General features: G+C 44.5%; 1 protein-coding gene across 1 annotated transcript in view; it reads right to left on the reverse strand.

Moving 5' to 3' along the window:
* Nucleotides 1-1,854: 1,854 nt before the first annotated feature.
* RIN3 (Ras and Rab interactor 3) overlaps nucleotides 1,855-19,563 on the reverse strand; it is a 68,006-nt gene continuing 50,297 nt past the window's right edge. The window contains exons 7-10 of the mRNA XM_032189475.1: nucleotides 17,123-17,431; nucleotides 8,376-8,507; nucleotides 5,029-5,192; nucleotides 1,855-3,084 (exon numbers count right to left, since the gene is read on the reverse strand). Of these exons, the coding sequence (XP_032045366.1) occupies nucleotides 2,776-3,084; nucleotides 5,029-5,192; nucleotides 8,376-8,507; nucleotides 17,123-17,431 (914 nt within the window). The 3' untranslated portion in view covers nucleotides 1,855-2,775. The remainder of the gene's footprint in view (nucleotides 3,085-5,028; nucleotides 5,193-8,375; nucleotides 8,508-17,122; nucleotides 17,432-19,563) is intronic.

Below are 19,563 nucleotides of genomic sequence, written 5' to 3' on the forward strand. Positions count from 1 at the left end.
GGCAGGGACATGCTGATGGGGACTCAGGTTGTTCCCACAGTCACCAAAACAGCAGCAAGTTTGTCCAGATGAGCTATCAGGCAAGCAGAGCCTGATTCCCACCACGTTTCTGTGAGCCCAGCGGTGGCAGCGGTCTCTGTCCAGAGTTTCTGGTCCTCCAGGATCTCACCACTAAGGTCATCTCCCAGCTTGTGTGCCCAGGCGAGGGACAGCAGTGGCAGGGCTCTGGAGGAGCCCCTCTGGAGGAGCCCCTCTGAGCCCAGCATGGGGCGTTCCTCCCAGGCAGCTCGTGTCAAAGCGACTGATCCCCTGAGTTCAGGGAAGGGAGGAGGATCCATGGAAACCTTTGCTAACCAAATGAGCTCTTTGCAGCTGTAACACCTGTAATGAATGTTTTGCATGTGCTATTTGAAAGCCTTTTTATAAGCCTGCTCCCAGGACTTAAATAACTTGTAGCAGAGGACAGTGAGAAAGGCACCGCATAATTCTAATGAATTGCTATAACTCATTCTGTCCTGGCTGATTTGCAGATCCTCAGGCTTTGCATGCAAATCTTTGCATGGGTTTTGTGCCTGGCTGTGCCCTGTGGAAACCAGACCTTTCTCCAGGTCAATGTTATCGCTCACACCTCACCTTGTGAGCTCGTTTTCCACTCGTTGAGTGAATGCACAGTTGTTTGTGACACCAGGGGCCTGCTGCTTGGTGCAGGACCTTTGTGGCAGGATGAATCCCCCAGACCTACTGCACGTGGACCCGTCCCGGTGTGATACCCATGGGCAGGTGGGTGGAAGTGAGGTGGGGAGCTCGTCCCAGCACTAGTTGGGTGGGAAAGGAGGTGAGAGGCGGTGGTGGTCACCTTTGGGAGAGTGGATGCAAAAGAACAAAGGGGGCTGTAAATGGCTCCAGGCAGCAGCAGGCTGCCCCACCAGAGGCTGATGGCAGCACGTGGGTTCAGCAACAGCCCCCTGCAGGTGGGCACCCCGGAGGCACTGTGGGGGTGCCGACAGCTGCACACGAGTAGAAATAACCAGAAAACTGAGAGCGGTGTCAGCTCCGTGCTGGTGGAACACCCTGTAAGTTCTGCATGTGGTGGCCTGGCAACCAAGGCTGCTGCTGTTCACTCTTCCTCATTCTTGGTTGTTATTCCTGCCCAACGTCGCGGGCACACAGCCCAGGCTGGCAGATGCACAGTGCTGGTCTGGCATCTCGGTGCACGTTTGGCCACTGCGTGCCACTGCGTGTTACTGCTAGCGCATGTAGATGGGGACGTTTCCAGCCCCAGAGACCGAGCACGTGATCAGCCACAGGTGATGCCATTTTCCCTTTGGAGGTTCAGGCGTAAGGCAGGGACCTCAGGCAACGTGGCCCAACTTGTTCTGTTTCTGGATGGGAGGAAACACCAGCAGCTTTGAGCCAAGCCCACAGTAAAACATTCCCTGCTTTCTCATCACAGCTTTGCTAGGCCTGATCCCATGTTTGCCTCGCTGCAGTGGAGGCTGCTTACCTCCTGCATACAAAGCCAGTCTCTTGCATTGGTAGTGGGAGTCTTGCCTGAAGGAAGGCACCCAGAAGACAAGGATCTGTCTCACAATTGAGGCTTCCACTGCCATTATCCAGTCCTGAAAAGCTGTTTTCAGAGTTCATGAAATGAATTTTTGCAGTTTCAGTTTATTCTGCGGAAATTTAGGTTGCAGGGAAATGTAAGTTTGCAGTGACCGAATGACTGAAAGCAGAGGTAGAGAAGAGAATTAGCAAGTTCTGTCTGCAACTGCCTGGTTTTATTAAAGTAATAACCTAATGGGATTTGCAGATATGAAAACACTAGAGAAACTAGCAGCTGGGTAAAAAGGGACCAATATTTTATTCTTGTTTTTTTTTTTGACTTCAAGATTATTTTAATCTAGTTTGCCACACTGGGAGAATTATTAAGTTCTTTACAAATGTTTATTTTAAAACAATTGCACCATATCACACATGGAAATAAATACACAATTAACCAAACACTATTGTGCAACCAATGTGATTAAAACTGCTGTACATGTAAAATTTATGGTGATGACTTTCAATCTTTAAAAAAACACATTGCTGAAAATGCCTAAGCCACCTGATTTTAGTGACAAATAGAAGGCAGAAAATATTTTCTTAGTGAATGTGCAGGATCCTCTTGCATGGTCTATAATGATGTGGATTTTAAAGGCAATTACATGTTGTAGATGGCAAAACAGAGATGGAGTTCTGCTACAGGTGGCACTTCTACGCCACCAAATACATCAGCCAAGACTCAGTTTATTCAAACGGGGTGAACAGACGTTACGTGGTGTAAATGCAGTCTTACCTCCAAACAGCATCAAGGTGTGTGCAGACCTTTCACAGGCCTTGTGCACAGGCATGGTTCACACCTGCCATAATTTATGTTGGGGTAAATGTCCGCTCTTCCACAAGACCTCTGGGTTCATTCACAAGACCTCTGGATTCATTCTTCTCTGTCCATTTACATTCTGTGACAACAACTGGTTGCCAGCAGGAGGTTCTGAGGTTTGATGCTTCAAGTTTTCCACAGGATGAATGTTCTCCTGAATGCTCCTTTTATTTCTGCAAATGAACTTCACTGAGAAATGCTCTGTATTCAGACAGCATCTACAACTAGCATATCTACCCTGTGTTGAAGGCCAAGCACCAGAGGCCTTCTAAGATCTGCAGAAACCAAAGGATCTCATGAAATAAACTATCCACCCCTTCCAGGATGGCAAATTCAACAAAAGAGCAGCACAGCCCTTAGGAAAAGTAAGAGTCTTTGACAATTGGAACTGGTGGTTTTTTATGGTCTATTGGTTTATAAATAAAATGGAAATCTTTCTTGGTTTCACTCTTCAGCAGTGAAGCTTTGATATGATGGGGGAGGGCTTCTTTGTCCAGCTGCAGCCACTGGTCATCAACATAAACAAAAAGTCCATAGTCCTTGGGATGGGAGACTTCAAACTTTTCAGCACACTGCTGGCTCAGCTGCTCAGCTGTGGTGTCACTCCGAGAGGCAAGTGTCCTTGACTGAGCACCAATCTCCAGAAAGGCGATGGAGATGAAATCCTGAAGAGGAATATGAGGATAGATCTTGTAATTAACACAATGACTTTAGGAGACAATACTCAGCCCCAAATCTCTAGCTACCTAGAACACATAAATGCTCCCAAATATCCTCCAGTCATCCTCCAATGCATTTTTCTTTTTAAATTTATTATTTTTTTTCTCCTCTGAAGAACAAGCTCTGAATCAGTGAATACTTAAGCTAGCAAGCACTTAACCAAATAATTAGTCCCACAAAGACATATGATTAAAGGTCAAAATCAATGAAGATTTTTTTTTTTTTTTTCTGATTTTGGTGACTATCTTTAGCGTGCAGCTGTCTCTCTACAGTTCCTGAAGAAACAGGATGCAAAAAAATAACAGACCTCAGAGACTTGGCTTGAAACCCCAGCATTTAACAGAAACAGGAAAGGATTGGTGTTGTAGTGGCCCTTGAAATTCCACTGTCACCTAAGCAGCATCTTGAGAGAGTGGCCTCCGAACTTCCTTTCATGAGTAATGAAACAGCAGAAGTTGTGCTTCTTCTGAAGGAGGCTGATTTACTTGTATCTTGTTTCATACAGTAAAAATTGACAGAAAGACTTTCTGTTGAACTTATGAGGTGCAGAAATCTACAGTACCTTTGGCCAGGGGGGAACCTGTGTATTTAATTTGTGTCTGTGACATTCAAAAAACTCCCAGCCATTTCTGTTAGAAAATACTCCAGTTCCCCAGAAGAAGTGAGAGAGCTGCGGACTCTCAGACTGTTTAAATCCTACACATTTGCCAAATATTTGGACTATGGGCTTCCAAACTGTGTTTATAGATGAGTAAGGCAGCCAGTAGGGCATGTGGGGGCATGGTGAACATGCCCGCAAGCTAGTTACCCCTGCCAGGGCAGGCTTGCATGTCTATGACATTGCACATCATTCAGAGGAAGTGAAAACAGCCCTTGTGCTGCTGGAAACTGTGGAAACATTCTGGGGAAAATGTGGCATTTGCTGACCCAGTTATTATGCTCCATGCTAGGTAGCTGCTATGAGCTACTGTCAGAGCAGCACTTAGGGATGGATGGATAATTATGTGTCCCATCCACCATTCATATGTTCTGAGATCATTCAGAACTGTTTTGACTGCACTGTGGAAAGCATATTTCCACCGTGCTGCTACACAGCTATTTAGACAGTCTCCCACTCAGCATTCTTTCAACATTTTTATTTGAGGCTCCCACCTCAGTGCTGACACTGCTCGCTTTTGCCCTGTGAAGGCTTTGCAGAACCTGAGACGTGGACTTTGCTGCCTCCTTGTGGGTGAAAATTTGATCACAGGACATGGGGCTGTCAGGGCACCCTGTCTGCTTGCTCCTGCCTCCAGCCCCACCATGGCTGGAGGACCAGAGGCACCTGTACGACTGGTGCATGGGACATCTTCACTGGGCTACTCACAGTGTGAGCTTCACAACTAATACTTCTTCAGCTAACCAGCCCGTGTGGGGTCTGCTCCACTGCTGGGCAGGAGAGGACAGGTTTTGGAAGTTGCTTGTCTGACCAGCCCTTGGGATTGCTCTGGTCCTCTCACATCTTTATGCTGCTCACATCTCCTCAGCTTAGCCCCTGGCTTCCCCAGGCCCTAAGGGCCATGAAGAAGATGGCCCTCCCCACTGCAGCTCTCCCGATATGAAGATCCTCACACACAGTCCTTGAGAATGAGCAACGAAATCACTTTTCTGTCATATTTAAAATGATTTAGTTGAGTACTTCAAGACTTCAATATGCATTCTGTATATAATATGTAGTTCAAATGAGGTTTGCTTGTTTAAGATTTGGAAATCTTGCACAGTATGTTCTGTCTCTTAATAGTGATTTGTGTTGATTTAATATTTAAATAATTATCATATTTAAAATGATTATGTATGGATAGAGCACATTCATCTCGCAGGCCTTTTCCCCAGGAAGTCTCGCCAGCTACCTGCACTGATGAGCGGGAAGCCCGGGCCTTGTTCAGTGTCCTCCGCCGCTCCCAGCGGTGAATGGAGTCCTGCACCTCCATGCTCAGCTGCCGAGTTACGGTGATTTTGTCATAGTTCTTGATGTGCTCCAGGGCCCCATAGGTGGTGGTTAAATAATAGGAGCCTGCAAAAGGAGAAGGTCTTGGATGAGCATCACATCTGCATGGGCCATTCGTTTCCCCTTCCCTCTTGACTGTGCCCATGCAGAGACCCTGTCTAATGCTTGCACTGCCCATGCCTGCAGGCAGGTCGTGGTGGCCTCCATCCTGTTTTGCTTCACAGCAATGTCAGCTGTCCAGGCTCCTGAGATTGTAGATGTCCTAGGGGGCACCACAGACCAAAGCTAAGCTACTACAAAAGCAGCTTGGACAAACAAACCCAACCAGCCACCTTTGACCACAGATGATTTATTTTCTGGGACATGTTCATCTTTTTGAAGTGTTCAACAGGGCCAATGCAGTAGGTCTGTAATGTGGGATCCTGGGCAGTCCCCACGATGCAAGGCAATGGTAAAAATCACAGTGTGCTCTGCAGGAAAAGCACAAGGCCTGCATTCATCCCCTGACCTCAGCTACCTTGATGAAATGTTTAGATCCCAAGTTCCCTGTGGGGTCAGCACCTTTGAAGGAGGTCTCAGACCTGCAAGGAAGGACAAGTCACCCTCTGCTCCCTCCACGTCTATTGACTAGATGGGGAACCCAGATGTCTGAGACAAATTCCTGTACTCTTAAAAGTTAAGAGTGATAAATCTTGGTAAACTAGAGAAAGAGGTGATGGAACACTAAAAGCCAGTCCATTTTCCTCAAAAATTCCTGACTGCCATGGTGTTGGCTGAAACGAGTAATAAATACCAACTGCAGCAGCAAGGGAAGGAGCTGGGCTGTGATAAGAACATGCTTTATCAACAGGGCTGAAGATAGACCCTGACAGGAGGGCAGAGCTCTATGTCTCCTCTGAACAAGGCAAGGAGGCAGCCCGGAGAGCTGCGTGAGGTGTTCCCTGGCCTCCCATGGGACAGAGCACACCCGTCCCAGCGGGGCGAGGGGTCAGGCCGCGGCTGTGCCCGTGTCACCGGTGAGCCCCATGCCGGGCCAGGCCTCGCTGCAGCCTCCTGCTGCTCCTGCCCTCACTTCAGCTGCCGGCAGCACAGGGAGAGCTGGAAATTGCCCCTGAGCTGGCAATTTCTCTGCTTTAGTGCTTCATAAGAGCTGCGGCGCCTCTAGATGGCGCCTCCACATCACCCAAAGCCCCTGCCCGCAGCGGGCTCGCAGCGCTCGGGCTTTGCCGAGCTTCAGTCTGCAGCTGGTTGCATAAGTGGCAGCTGAGAGCATTTTGTCTGAGCAGTGTTTTTAGAGAACCATTAAATATTAGCCTAAGAGAGACAAAGACACTGCCATTTATCGTTCCGTGCTCGGGTGGATCCAATGAAGAACATCCCACAGGTATATAAGGATTGCACATGCTGAAAACATGGCACGCTCGCTCTCTCTCTATTTTTTTTTTTTTCCCCATCTTCTCCCATAAAGCACATCTGAGAACAGACTACCACTTACCCTGTCTTAAATATACCCTTCCTTGTCTCCCTTTTGGTGTGACTCCTGCTCTGGCAGACTCAGGGGTGCCCCTGGTCAGACTGGTGACCCCTGGTGCTTCCCTTTGGTCAGAGTCCAGTTCTGCCCCACGCCTCTCCCCCCCCCCCCCCCCCCCGAGGAATTCATTACTTTTTTTTTTTTTTTTAATAATAATTAATTTTGCTTTCCCTTTTCAGCATCTTCATTTCCACACATCCGTTCCCCATCTCCTGTCCTTGCCTTTTCCCCAGTAGCCAACATCAGTATTATTAAAATTTGATCAAAGTAAATTCTTAATTTGGAGGCCAGATTTAAATTATTTTATATATTTGTCTGACTTATTTTCACAGTTTCCTCACTTCTGCTTTCCTTTAATTTTTGTTTTATTTCTGTGCCCGAATCTATTGTCATTTAATGTTGGAAGTCCCATATCAAGTTGACTTTTGACAGTTTCCATTTGCAATCTCTGAGCTGTCTTCATTAAGCTATTCTATTTTTTGCCTTTCCTTGTGTCTGCAGTTATTCCCAGTACCCTTTCTGAAGTGGTTATTCAGCTAGTGTGATCTGGAACTTCCCTACAGGTTTTTTTCCACTTCAGCTGGAGTGGAATTTCACATAGGCTTTGCATCTTTGATTTGAAAGAAATTCCACCCAGCTTTGCCATTGATACGTTGAGCTCCTCAATCCAGCTGACTTCAGCAAACAGCTCAGTAGTGTGCCCTTTTGAAATGAAGAACCTGTGGGCAGTGTAGTTACCAAAAACAGCTTAGTTATGTCAGCAAAATGCTGTGCTTAGGCTAACATTTTTATTCTGCTAACATTTTTTTTTTTTTTCAGCAGGAATATCAGCCTATGCAGAAACCCCTCACTAACGCAATTGTATGCTACTGTTATTTCTCTTAGTACTTAATTTTGCTCACCTCTGCACCATGCTGGGTAGATGTGCTCCTAGCTACAGACTGACACTTTCGTTTAATATAAATAAAATTGGTCTGCTGTTGTTCATTCAGGACTCCTTTCTACAACCTCAGTACTTACCAAAACAAGTTCTAAAATGAAGTCCTTCATATTGTTTTAGTGACTAGTTGGTGACAAATTATCTAATTCAGAGTGTACAACCCTGTACCTGTAAGTAGCATTTGCTTCCCAAGCTGTATTTGAGATGCTAAAGGCCCACAGAGCCCTAGGATATTTACCCCTCCAATAGCAGAGGTCTTTATTCACATTCAAAACTAATATTTAACCTTACTTTTTTTTCTCTACCTTGCTGTGATACTCAGCCAGAGAACACTGTCAAAGGGTCACTCTACTCATATAGGGAATGAGAATGACGTAGGGCCATAGGAATACAATGCAGTTTAAGAACTGCTCTCTTATCTCAGAGGAGTAAATAAAAGTTGCACAATGGATTGCAGCAGTTTAGGTTTAGGCAAAGACCTTTTGACTTTTCAGCCTTTCAGCCAAGGAACACTAGATGTCCCTGTTTAGGTTACTAATCCAGCAATTCAGATCTCATTTGTGCTGGGCCCCCTGCTTTTCTTGTTTGTGTCTGAGGTCACGACACTGCTAAAAAGAGTTGAAGTGTTTAACAGACTTTTTAAAGCCTCGGATTTGAGAAGCTTGGCCAAAGCTTATCCACAAAACCAGAGCCTTGCTGCCCTACCTTCACAAACACTAAAGTAAGGTAAATAATAATTTGCAAAGAGAATATTCAAGGAGCAAACATTGTACTTTACCTTCACCTAGCTGCAGAGCAGGGTCCATGAGCTCCATCATATACTCCACATTCAGCAGGACTTCAGTCAGGTTGCTGCGGGCCAGCACATACATGAGCACGGGGAGGAAGTCATCTGCACCATATGGCTTTCCTGAGCAAAGAGAAACACAGAGTGGTCCCAATAAACTCACCGCAAAGGCACAACAGTGACAGTTTCTCACCCAACTGTCTTTTATAGACTTTAGTTTAAGTTATCTGAAGAGTTAAAGATTGAAACTACCAGCAAAGAAAAAAATGGCAAAAAAAGGAAAGTTAGCTCACTTTAAAAAGTGAGTAAACTTGCTTCAAACCCAAAATAATAATAAAAATATTATTATTAATAATAAAAATATTATTATTAACAAAAAGGAACACTTTTAGTGGGCTCTATTTCAGTCATTCTTAGTTAACTAGAGAGAGAATAACTTAAACTTCATGGATCTCAGACATGGGACAACTCTTGAAGAGCTCAAAGGCTGAATCCTGCCAGTTTGTCCCTCCGATTTGACACTGCCATTAAGAGTGCAATTCATGTTTGCAATATTGACAGCAAAGCAGTATACGTGTGTTAGGAGTATTTATTCTCTTAGGTTTGCTCTTTGTTGGACTGAAGAGTAAAAAAAAGAGAATTTGAGACAGCAGTTTTTAGAACTGAGGACTTTTGTGCTTATGTTCCTTCAGAAGGCAAAAATTCACCTACATGTTCCTAATTAACTAAAGTCTACCAAGAGTTAGGACCTAAGAGGAAATATCTTTCCAGCCGTAGTGTCTAGCTAGGAAAACAAAAAGTCCTTCACATTGACTTAGACTAGGTTTTTGGAGCTGACGTTCAGAAGGGGTTACAGGAACAGATCTTAATGGGCTCAAGATTTCCTGGGCTTAAAACAACAAAGAAGTCAACAAAGTGATCTTACATGTAATCTATAAAAGCTCTTTGGGATCTCTGAGGACAAAAAAAGCATACTTGTTAATAGTTATCATAAATAATTATTACTTAAAATGAAATCCTGAAATCCGAACAGAAGCTTCACCACATAAACTGCAAAGAACAGAGAGAACTTCCCTTATTGAAAGATGCTTTCACAGAAATATGTATATAATGCTTTCATTTTCTGCCAACAGGTCACAAATCCATCATGGACAACATGTAATACCAAGCTGCTTAACAGGCCTATCTTCCCAACACTCAGGGTTGACCATTCTTCTGAAGCTAAACTCAGAGTGCATTCATTCTGAGTGATCTCCCTCAGACTGTGAGCATTTTTACTCATCTGAGGTGTTGATTTCACCACTTTGGAACTGGCCAGGTGTGTCTCACTTGAGAACTCCTTGGCTCATTTCAAAGAATAAAAGCAATTCTTGACATAGCTGCAGTGAAGTTATGCCCTGGCCATTTTTGACCCATAGTCCATATGCCCTTCCACGGTGAGGAATAAATTCCTATTTCTCAAATGTTCCCACTGCCTTATTTCAAATCCTTGCCATGAGCCAGCTTTCCCTTTTTTGTCATTCATAGCTGACGCAGATTCTCTGCTGGCAAAGAAAGATATTCTTTTAAAGCCTCAAATAAGCATGAGCTTAGACCCTGATTTAAAAAAAGAAGAAAAAAAAAAGCGTGGCTTTAAAATAAACCCAGTAATATTCTAGTGAACAGAGAGTTGATCCAGTTAAAACAAAGTGTTGGAGGATAAGAGATGCTCAGATCTGTAATTCAATCTGTTTCTAACAGAGTCTGTACGTGCCACAACACAATTTATCTAATGAAAGCTGGATTAACGCTTTCGGCTCTATTTGCTCTATTGTGGCTGTCTTTAGTTAAACAACACAGCTCTTGGTCCTCACCCAAACTATGAAAGGACTCTACTGTTTTGTTAACATCTGGATGGGGGTTTTGTTAGTCTGTTGTTGCCTTGGCTTATATCTCTGCGAAAGCTTCAGCTCAGTGAAGGGTCTGGTTTATTACTGTCATATATGTAAACACAATAGAATCAGCTTAGTATTACAGCTATTTAGTACTGTGTAGCAAAAAAAAAGATGGCTCAACTGGAACATGAAAGCTCAGTAAAAAAACTGCACTGAGAAAAGCCCTGTTTTCCTTTTGGCTTGAGTAAATCAGATGCCAACAGAGTTAATTCTGTATAGACACAGTATAATGGAACATGAAATACATTAGAGTTTGTTGGGCTCATCTTTTCCCTGCTTTAAAAACTTTTTATTTCTATGTAGTAGTTACTGACAAGTGGCATGGAATTGGTGCTCCTGATTTCCTGAAAGCCAAGAGATTTTCACTGCAGCACCCATTGCAGAATTTTATCTTCCTACCATTTCTCCTCCATGAACAATCCATATTTTATCTACTAGGTCATACAAGGAAGTTGCCAGTTCACAACATGGGTTCTTATCTACTGAGAAAAAATCTGCTGGTTTATTATTGTTATTATTGTTGTTATTGTTGTTTAAATCATTGAAAAAGATAAACAACCAGCCAACAGGTTATTTGTCAGCCATTGCATAGTGGAAACTGGAACTTGGAACTGAACAATTTGGTGTCACCAGCCACCAACTTTTAGTGTCAACTGAAATGGAAGTTGGAGAGAACTTTTCAAGAACATCTACAGAATCTCTCTATTTCTTTTTTATTGTCTGAGAAGTGGTTGTGTTTACAAGCAGGCATTGAGTCCATTATTTTTCACTGTTCCCTATCTCATTTCTATAAGCTGATTTAGCTGCTCTGCCCACCAGCCCTTGTTACTGCAACCTTTTCTCAACTTTAAATTTCATAGAAATATTATTGGAGTCCCAGCAGTTTATAAGGCAAAAAATAAGAAGTATATAATACAAAATATATAAATACAAAAAATAAGAAAAGAAAAACAATACAAAAAACAACAACAACAACAACAACAAAAACTAGACTCTATTTTAATCCATGTGTGGGAATATGAAGCTTGAATCTTAAATACGTATGTCTGTTGCTAAAGCTGAAGTCAGCAGAAGCTGTAGGTGAGAAGCACCACCACCAAGCACCTGCACCAAGGGAGAAGCAGAGCTGGCCACCCAGGATGTAGCTCTGACTCCATGTGTTGCCACGGGCATCCCGTGTTGCCTTGGGCAGGCCAGGAAGGTATCGTGCCTTCTCCTTGAAGGTGTCGCAATGGTTTCCTGCAACTGACTGCCAGGGCTGGGTGCCTGAGAGGGCAGGGCTGAAGCTCTCCTGGCCTTGGCCGTCACAGCAGGCTCAGGGAGTACCTTGGAGATGTACAGTGGGCAGTGAGGACAGCTCTGACATACCCCATATCTCAGCCCCTCTGTGGGGATGATAGCTGCTGTCAGCAGTTCAAATCTGACCAGAAGCTTCATGCAGGGCTGCTTTCCCCAGGCTGCTGCCTCCTCAGCTCCACTTTCGGTCTGTGTCAGAGCCAATTCCCCAGCCCTGTGTGTCTTTCTCGGCCTGGGGTCTCTCAGAGAGAGGAAGGCCTGCAGCTGATGGGGTTAAACCCAGCCCTGACCCTGCCAGTGCTCGTAGTGGAACTGGGACTGAGCTTGCTCGTTCAAGGTGGCGTTGTCCTACTCCAGATATGACTTTCTTGCTCTATTTGCCCATCTTTCCTGCAGGATCAGGAAACATTTATTTCATAAATATCTGTAAGGAGCTTAAAATAAGCCTTCTCTTCTGCCACAAACTCATCCTATTATGTTTATAGCAAAGCAAATACAACGTCAGCTCCTGGCTGGGATGCAGCACTTGAATGGAATGGGTATTAATTAAATACATGATTTAAAGCAACTGGAATTCTGCCCAAACCTCCATAAAGAAATTACAGCCTGTTGTAGCACATTCATGTATTTCTTCTCTCTCCATGGGTATCCTGACAACCAGCAGACAGTGATGATGCTCTACATCTTGCTCTAGTATTTTATAGCCACTAGAATGACGTCTAGCAACAGCTGTCCAGGAAATATGAATTTTAGCCTCAGTTTATAGCTGGGAAACCTAACGTACAGAAAGGTTAACTGGGATTTGTTCAAGATCATAGGAAAAGATTGTGACCATCTTTCCACTCACTAGCATTTTACTGTTTCTTGTCTCATACTGCTTCAGGCAGGTTTGATTTGTGGTATAGTTGAATTAAGAGAGTTAAAACGTGCAGACAGAATGAATCCATTTCAAAAACATATGCTCTACAGATCAGGGAAATTCATTCCCCTGGAAAAATTTGAACAGACTTTTTAGTTCAAATGTAGCAATTGCACTAGCCAGAAGAAAGATATAATCTCTAGTCCATCAACCTTCATTAAGAGTAAATTAAATAGAAATACCATTTTCCCAAAGATAGCAAAGCAAAACTGTAATGTGTAGCTTTATATTCCTCCATAGGAGTGAGATGTGTTAGTGAGCAATGCAGTGGGATTGCTCTGACTTAATTTTAAGAGTTTCTAGCACTGGCACACTGCTGACTGAGGCCAGTTTCCTTTCCAGAGGCTCAGCTACCACACTGAAGGCTCACTGCTTCATGTCCATGCCTTTGCCAACTGCAAAGCCACACAGAAGCACATCAGGGCAACCATATCCAGCTGCTCAGTTTCACAGAGGATGACAAACTTCATCCTAAAATCTAGGGAATAGAAAGATTGCAGTGGAATATATGTATTCTATCTATATTCTTCCTCCAAAAGAAGACTATTTATTAACCAGGCAAAATTATGCAATGGAAATTATTAAATCGAACATTTTAGGGCCAGCCACCTAGCCAACGTCACTCTAGTACAGAACTGGGTTTGAACTGTAGTCCAGCCCTCTGTGAGGATCTAAGATACTTCAGCAATGAAACTTCATAATCTTAGTCCACAATGTTAAAAAGTTGCAGTAAGAAAACCGTTCCTCTCCTCATTCCTTTTGAATCCCATCATAAAGCAGGCTTTATAAAGTATCTTTCAAGCTTCCAACTCATGCTTAGAGCATTACTATTTCTGATCTTCCCAGGTCACACACTGACCAAGCTTAGCTTGTTTGTCTCGCCTAGTGTTTCTTCATAAACTGATGTCCATACTACTCTATTTTTTCATTTCCATCAGTTCTCTTCTGCTGAGCAGCAGCTCTCAGGTAGCACAGGGCTTGGAGCTCTACTCTTACCGCTGCCAGTGCACATCACACATGTTGCAAATTTGCATGTAATTATCATTCCACAAGTGTCGCTTGTGCTTTTGATATAGTAAAAGGCAGAGATTATACTCCTAACATACAATACCCCTTGACATTTTGTCTGAGGAAAGGTATTTCTGGAAGATAAACAAGAAGCAGCTTTTCCTCTGTATGATTACAATGCTTCTGTGTAAATGAGATATGTGGCCAGCCCTCTCTGTGGTTACTGGAGCATGCCCTCCAAATGTTGGAGCGGCCAGACTGCTGGAAGCTTACAGTGCCTGCTGAATCCTGCCTCTTACTTTTTCTCGTGCGTAGAGTAAAAGATGCCAGCCAGTTTGCAAAGGAGATCCAAACTCCCCTTCTTCTCTTCTGTTAATGCATATTATTCTCCCTAACTACTCCTAGTATTTTTAGCAGGCAGGTTACACATCTTTAAATTGTAGGTTGCATTCATGGAGGCATATGCTGAAGTTATTTAAGTTTGCACAGAACTTGGAAAAGCTCAGTGAGACACCACAGTGCTATCATAATTGTCCCTTTGGGGGGGATACACTTACTAATACTGCTGCCTACACTGTGTATGTGAGCATCTGAACCAGTACCCCTAAACTCCTTTTATAGCCAGTGATGAACTAATCAATATCGTCAGTGGAGTTTGCCATGAGTCATCTCACCCTAAAACAGACACCTACATCTAAGCCAGATGAATCAACTGAACTCTATCGACTATGTCCCCATTGTCTATAATGAGAAGTTAGATGTGATACCCATCTGTGGCCACCTACAGCTAGATGTAGCTGTAGATGAGTCCTGCCTCAATGTACACCTACATCTTGTAGTTGCACTCAGAGGTCTGTTAGGAGGAAGGTGTTTTGAAAATGACAGTGGACTTGCCTTCTTGATTCCTTCTGATGAATCAGACCCACAAACTGATGGCCTATGACTTGAGGGAGAAATGTTAGTTTATGCCAGCTGAGAATTTGACCCATTGAGCCCATACTCTAAGTATCTAAGACAAATTGTCACAGCTAACTTATCAGACAGATTGTGTTACCTAATATAAATTGCAACCTTCTATTAAAACTCCGACAACCAAAGCAGAAAAATCCTCCTCTCTCAAAACAGCAGGCTAAACACGGAGTCAGACATGGCTGACTTCAAAATGTTGTAACTCTTGCAGCAGTACAAAGATGGGCACTGCTGCAAGGGCAGATGTTTCTCACTGAGCCTACCCCTAGTTTTAAAGTACCTATTAGTAAACCTTGGCTGAACCTCAACTGCCGTTTTTCAACCCAATAGGTTGAAAAATTTGTGTTTTCAAGGGGGTTTGAAAAAAAAAAACGGTGTTTGATTTGGTGGTATTTGTGCTTTTCTTTGAGACGTGAAACCATATTCTTAGGCCAGTTGTTCTATTGTCAACCTAAAGTGGATAAAGGCCTGGCCTGAACTTCCGAATTTCAAATTAAACCAGACAATGTAAGTAATTATCATGTCATGGAGCAGATAATTTTTCTGACAGAGGTAGACTGATTTTGGTCCTGTGGCAGAGGGAATTATTAGTTCTGTGTTCCACACGCTCAGACCTTCTACAAGGGGGGAACTCTTTAATTCAGTGGTGAGTAAAAGGAACTAAAAGAAGAACAAATTGCACAGGAAACAGAGCACGGCCGCTACTCTTCCGGTGCTAAGAGCAGTGCACTGCCCTGGGGCTGCCTGAAAGCAACAGGGACCTTGGGTGGCTGCTTTCGAGGTGGGCAGAGAGCAGAAAGGGTTCCTACCCAATGACATCTGGTCTGAGCAGCCCACAGCATACTCTTTCTGCACAGCACCGGCTGGGAATCTTCCGTCAGAAAAATATTTCAGTGTGCTGAACAGTTTGTCTTTGCCAGGTGGAAAATCAAAGTAATACTGGTGATCTGGGGTCAGTTCATTCTTGTGAGAAGGTTTCGCACATTTCATTTCTAACCGGATCTACAGGGTGTCTCACTGGATTTGCCTCTGAGTGCAGTCTCTGCCATGACTTAGACTATAGCATTTCCCTGTTCTCAGGGCATAAATTCACATGGGAAAATTTCCCTAAAGCCAGGCCAGTTTAATTCTGACTAGACCCTGATGTGCAGTATTGGTCATGTATACTGGACAGGGAATTGGATGCACACAGCAGAATTCGGCTTTTGAGCCCCATCCCACTTGCAGCAGCACTCGACATGAGAAAACAGTTCGAGATGGCTGAAATGAAGTGCTTCAGTTAGCAGAACAAACCACAATCATCTGATTTCATGAATGCCAACCTTTTTAAATATTTCAGGTTTTTTGAATTGTTTCTCTGACCCATAATTTCTGCTGCATAAAATGACACAACAGCATTTCCTGCAATAGAGAAATTCCAACCCTGAGCCAGCTGAGGCATGACAGATACATAATGTGCCACCGCCATCGGAAGGAGTCTGTGTCTCCTATGTGGGTTTTAATGAGGTGTTTGAGTCTTTGATCTACATCAGATATTCTCTCAGACTTGAAGTAACACAGCTGTTTTTAGAAAGTTACAGCAAATTGCCCTACATGCGCCAAAATCTTCTCATATGAGGTGAAGGCAGTCAAAGGTCCTATCTGCCCTGCAGCTTACGCTCAGCCCCGGTGTGGCTTCCTGTTCTGCTGTTAATGTGTCTAGATCAGTTGCTGAACTTTGCTGCATGCTGTCCAAGGGAGGACCCCTATAAGAAGCTCAAGGGACAATTCCTGCGTGAACGCCCCATGGCTGTTGTTGGTACAGAACAAAGCAGAGCAGAACCTTTGCGGATGGTAACTTCTTGAAAAACTGCAGGTCATTGCAAATGAGTATCTGGCTACTCTCCTAATTATGTATGGCTCTTCATCAGCTCCCCAATACACAAAGAAAGCTCTTAAAGGGGTAAGGCGGGCTCCTGGAGGAAGGGTTTTTTGGTCTATCTGCAAAAATGCATCCTGTCTGCAGGCCAAGGGCTTAACGTGCATTTAGCGGTTGGCCTGAGGCCCAAGTTATACTTATACTTGGAGTACGGACTTCCTCACGCCACAGAAGCTTAGTGGTGGCTCTTGGAGTTTACCAGACTATCAGGAATTAATAACAAACGGTACCAGTATTCTGCATCTCCTCTTCAATTTAGGCAAAACTTTGTAAAGGCCAAATCAAGAGACCCTTCCCAAAGACCCATGCCTATAGGTTACCATTAAACTGCTATGTGCCGGGACAGAGCTCTGGGGATTTATGGAGAGCTGCATGAAGGCTTGTGCAAGATGGCTATTACCCATAAAGTACATGCTTACAGACATTATCTGATCCCTGGAGTTATGGAGCTTAAAGTTAACTTTAACCAAGAAACACCTTGTATCTGCTATTAGTGCAGAGAACTTCACAGAAACTAACCAGTGCAATCTGAACACAACCTGTGAAGAGCTGATACCAAACACACCAAGATATAAGAGTTGATACCAAACACACACAGTCTGGATATTGCCACATCGACTGTAACATAAACCTTGTTCCTGCGGTACCTGGCAAAGGACCCGTGTGGAATACCATGTCAGTAGCAGTGCTGTACCTGGGTTTCCCTGAGCCATGGAGTCATAGATGAGTTTGCAGGACTTCAGCAAGATGGCAATCTTCTTTTCTGGAGAATAGGCCTTGTGCATGGTTGTGAACTTGTGAAGGATCTTTTCTAGCACAACAGTTTCAGGCACACTGGTTGTGACACCAAGGTCAGTGGTAGTTGTGTTTTGTATCACAAGTTGGTTCTCTCTTAGCTGCTGTAAAGATCCATCTTTGTTGTGGATTTCTTTCAAGTAAGAATTGATGGCTTCTTTTAAAGGTTTAAGGACACATTTGTACAAAGATGACTCAGCAATCGCATCTGCATAGAGACGGGAGAACACAAAATTTCATGGTAAATAATCAACACCAAAGTACAGGTGCCAGTAAAACTCCCAAGAAAACATGGTTATTCATGTACTATTGAATAGCCATGAGCAGGGAACAGAAATTACAACCCAGAGAGTAAATGGCTCGTTACTGGCACCCACCAGATGTCTGAAAAGGCTGCAGACCAACATGACTGCACAGTCTCTGCTGCTGGAGCCATAGGAGAGCTCCAGCTGTCAGCAGCCCCAGTACGCCTGCACTGCCTGACTGCTGAGCAGTGCGGCACTGCCAGGCCACAGGAAAGCCAGCTCTGGGCAGAGAGGAGGAACCCCAGCTAACTGTGCTCCTTCTCACAGTCAGTCCTGGGGGGATTCACCTCATGTCCCTTCAGACATCTCTCTCACCTGTCTGTTTACTTTGGGATGAAATTAACTGAATCCTTGAAGTGCCCCTTTCTCCACACTGACTGAAGAGGGGCTGTAGCCACCAGCTCAGAGGCGGACACCAACATCTGGTCAGAAGCCTCTCACCCTTCCTGCTCAAGTAGCTCTACTTTACTGGTGTTTAAGTCAATTCTTACGCCACCTGCGTGTGAGGAAATTGTTTGTGTGGGCTGAGCTTTTGCTTAACGTCCAGCAGGAGACAAAAGGAACCATGAGAGACTGTGAGAAAGTGCTTTTCAGTCTGTTGTCCACCTCCTAGAGACCAGTGGCAGAGCTAGCAGGGCTGCAAGGATTGCTTGTCACCCCTGCACTGTGGCAAAAAGGTCACTGCCAAGGGAGCCGTCTGCTCAGTCAGCGAGGCATGAAACAGAAGGCAGTGACATTTAGGGATACAAAGTGCAAGGATTTCAAAGACTCAGAAAATCAGCCTGAGGCAGGAGGGATTTGAGTAGTACATCATCCCTGAGGGGAATCCCTGTCCTCTACAGAAGGCTGACTGGGCCGTATCGTGCTGCTAAGGAACTGCAAGTGAACAGGGCTGGATCTAACCAAGCATGTCAGTAATCCTTGCACACACACAGCTCTACCAAGCAGAACAAGGACACTTCTTCTTTCTGCCTCCTCTCCACCTTCCCCAAGCAAGACTCATAGTGAACTTTCTGTGCTGACACCCACTCTGCCTCTAAGAAAGGGGTTGCTGGGAGAAAAGTCCCAGGTGTAATACGAGGTGTGTGAGAAGTGAAACTGTAGTTCCTCTCTCGGAGCTACGTCAAGGGGCGGGCAGCAGGTCTGTTCTGCTGGGAAGGCCTCGGGGTCATCTCAAGGCCTCTGCTGGGTGAGAAAGAAGTCAGCAGGGGCTGCTGAGACTGACAGCTGGGCACCTCTGGGTCACCACTGAGCTGCCCCCCCCCCTAATACTGGAGCTGCAGGATTGCCTGGACACCCCGGCCACTTCTGTAGTTGGCCATGGTCTGTGCTGGGAGCCTTCCAGCTCCCAGATTGCTCTGAGACAATTTAGGGATTTATAAGTAGCTCTGCATTGGTTCCCAGGTCCTGAGCAAACAGTTTTAAGTCAAAAGAGTGCGTATTCCCTCATGAACCCCTTTGTGTATTCCCTCCTGAACACACATAAAATGGCCAGGCCAGTCTATTTTTATTTATTTATTTTTAACAAGGAGATAAATGGCAAATTATGACTCACAGCAGATTGAGTGAAACACCCTCAAGCACCCAAAAAGATTATTATTTTTTCTCCCCAAAGGCACATGATTTCTGTAGCATAGAGGTGTGAATGCTGCATTTGTGTAGCCAGCAGTGTTGCAGCATGCAGCATTTCAATGCCTCAGTGCTGAGGCTCAAAGACCGACTTGGATCAAATGATTCCTCCAACCTGAACGTTCAGTCTTGTCCCTCCTTGTTGGACAGCGACTGGTCCCCAGCTGGCTGCCACAGGCAGGGAGCTCTCCATCCTCACTGCAGTGTGGGGAAGGGGATGTGGAAAGCCAGGGAGAACAGAGCTGTGCAGGGTCTTGGCCTTTTGTATTTGCAGTGAACACAGCTCTTTGTGCATGCCTCTATAGCTATATATTTGTATGCATATTTTTATGCATGTTTATGCATATTTACATACACACATCTCTCTCACACACACAAACATACATTTCTCCTGCTTAAACTTGTC

Source organism: Aythya fuligula, chromosome 5, assembly GCF_009819795.1.
Source record: "Aythya fuligula isolate bAytFul2 chromosome 5, bAytFul2.pri, whole genome shotgun sequence".
Taxonomy (NCBI): domain Eukaryota; kingdom Metazoa; phylum Chordata; class Aves; order Anseriformes; family Anatidae; genus Aythya; species Aythya fuligula.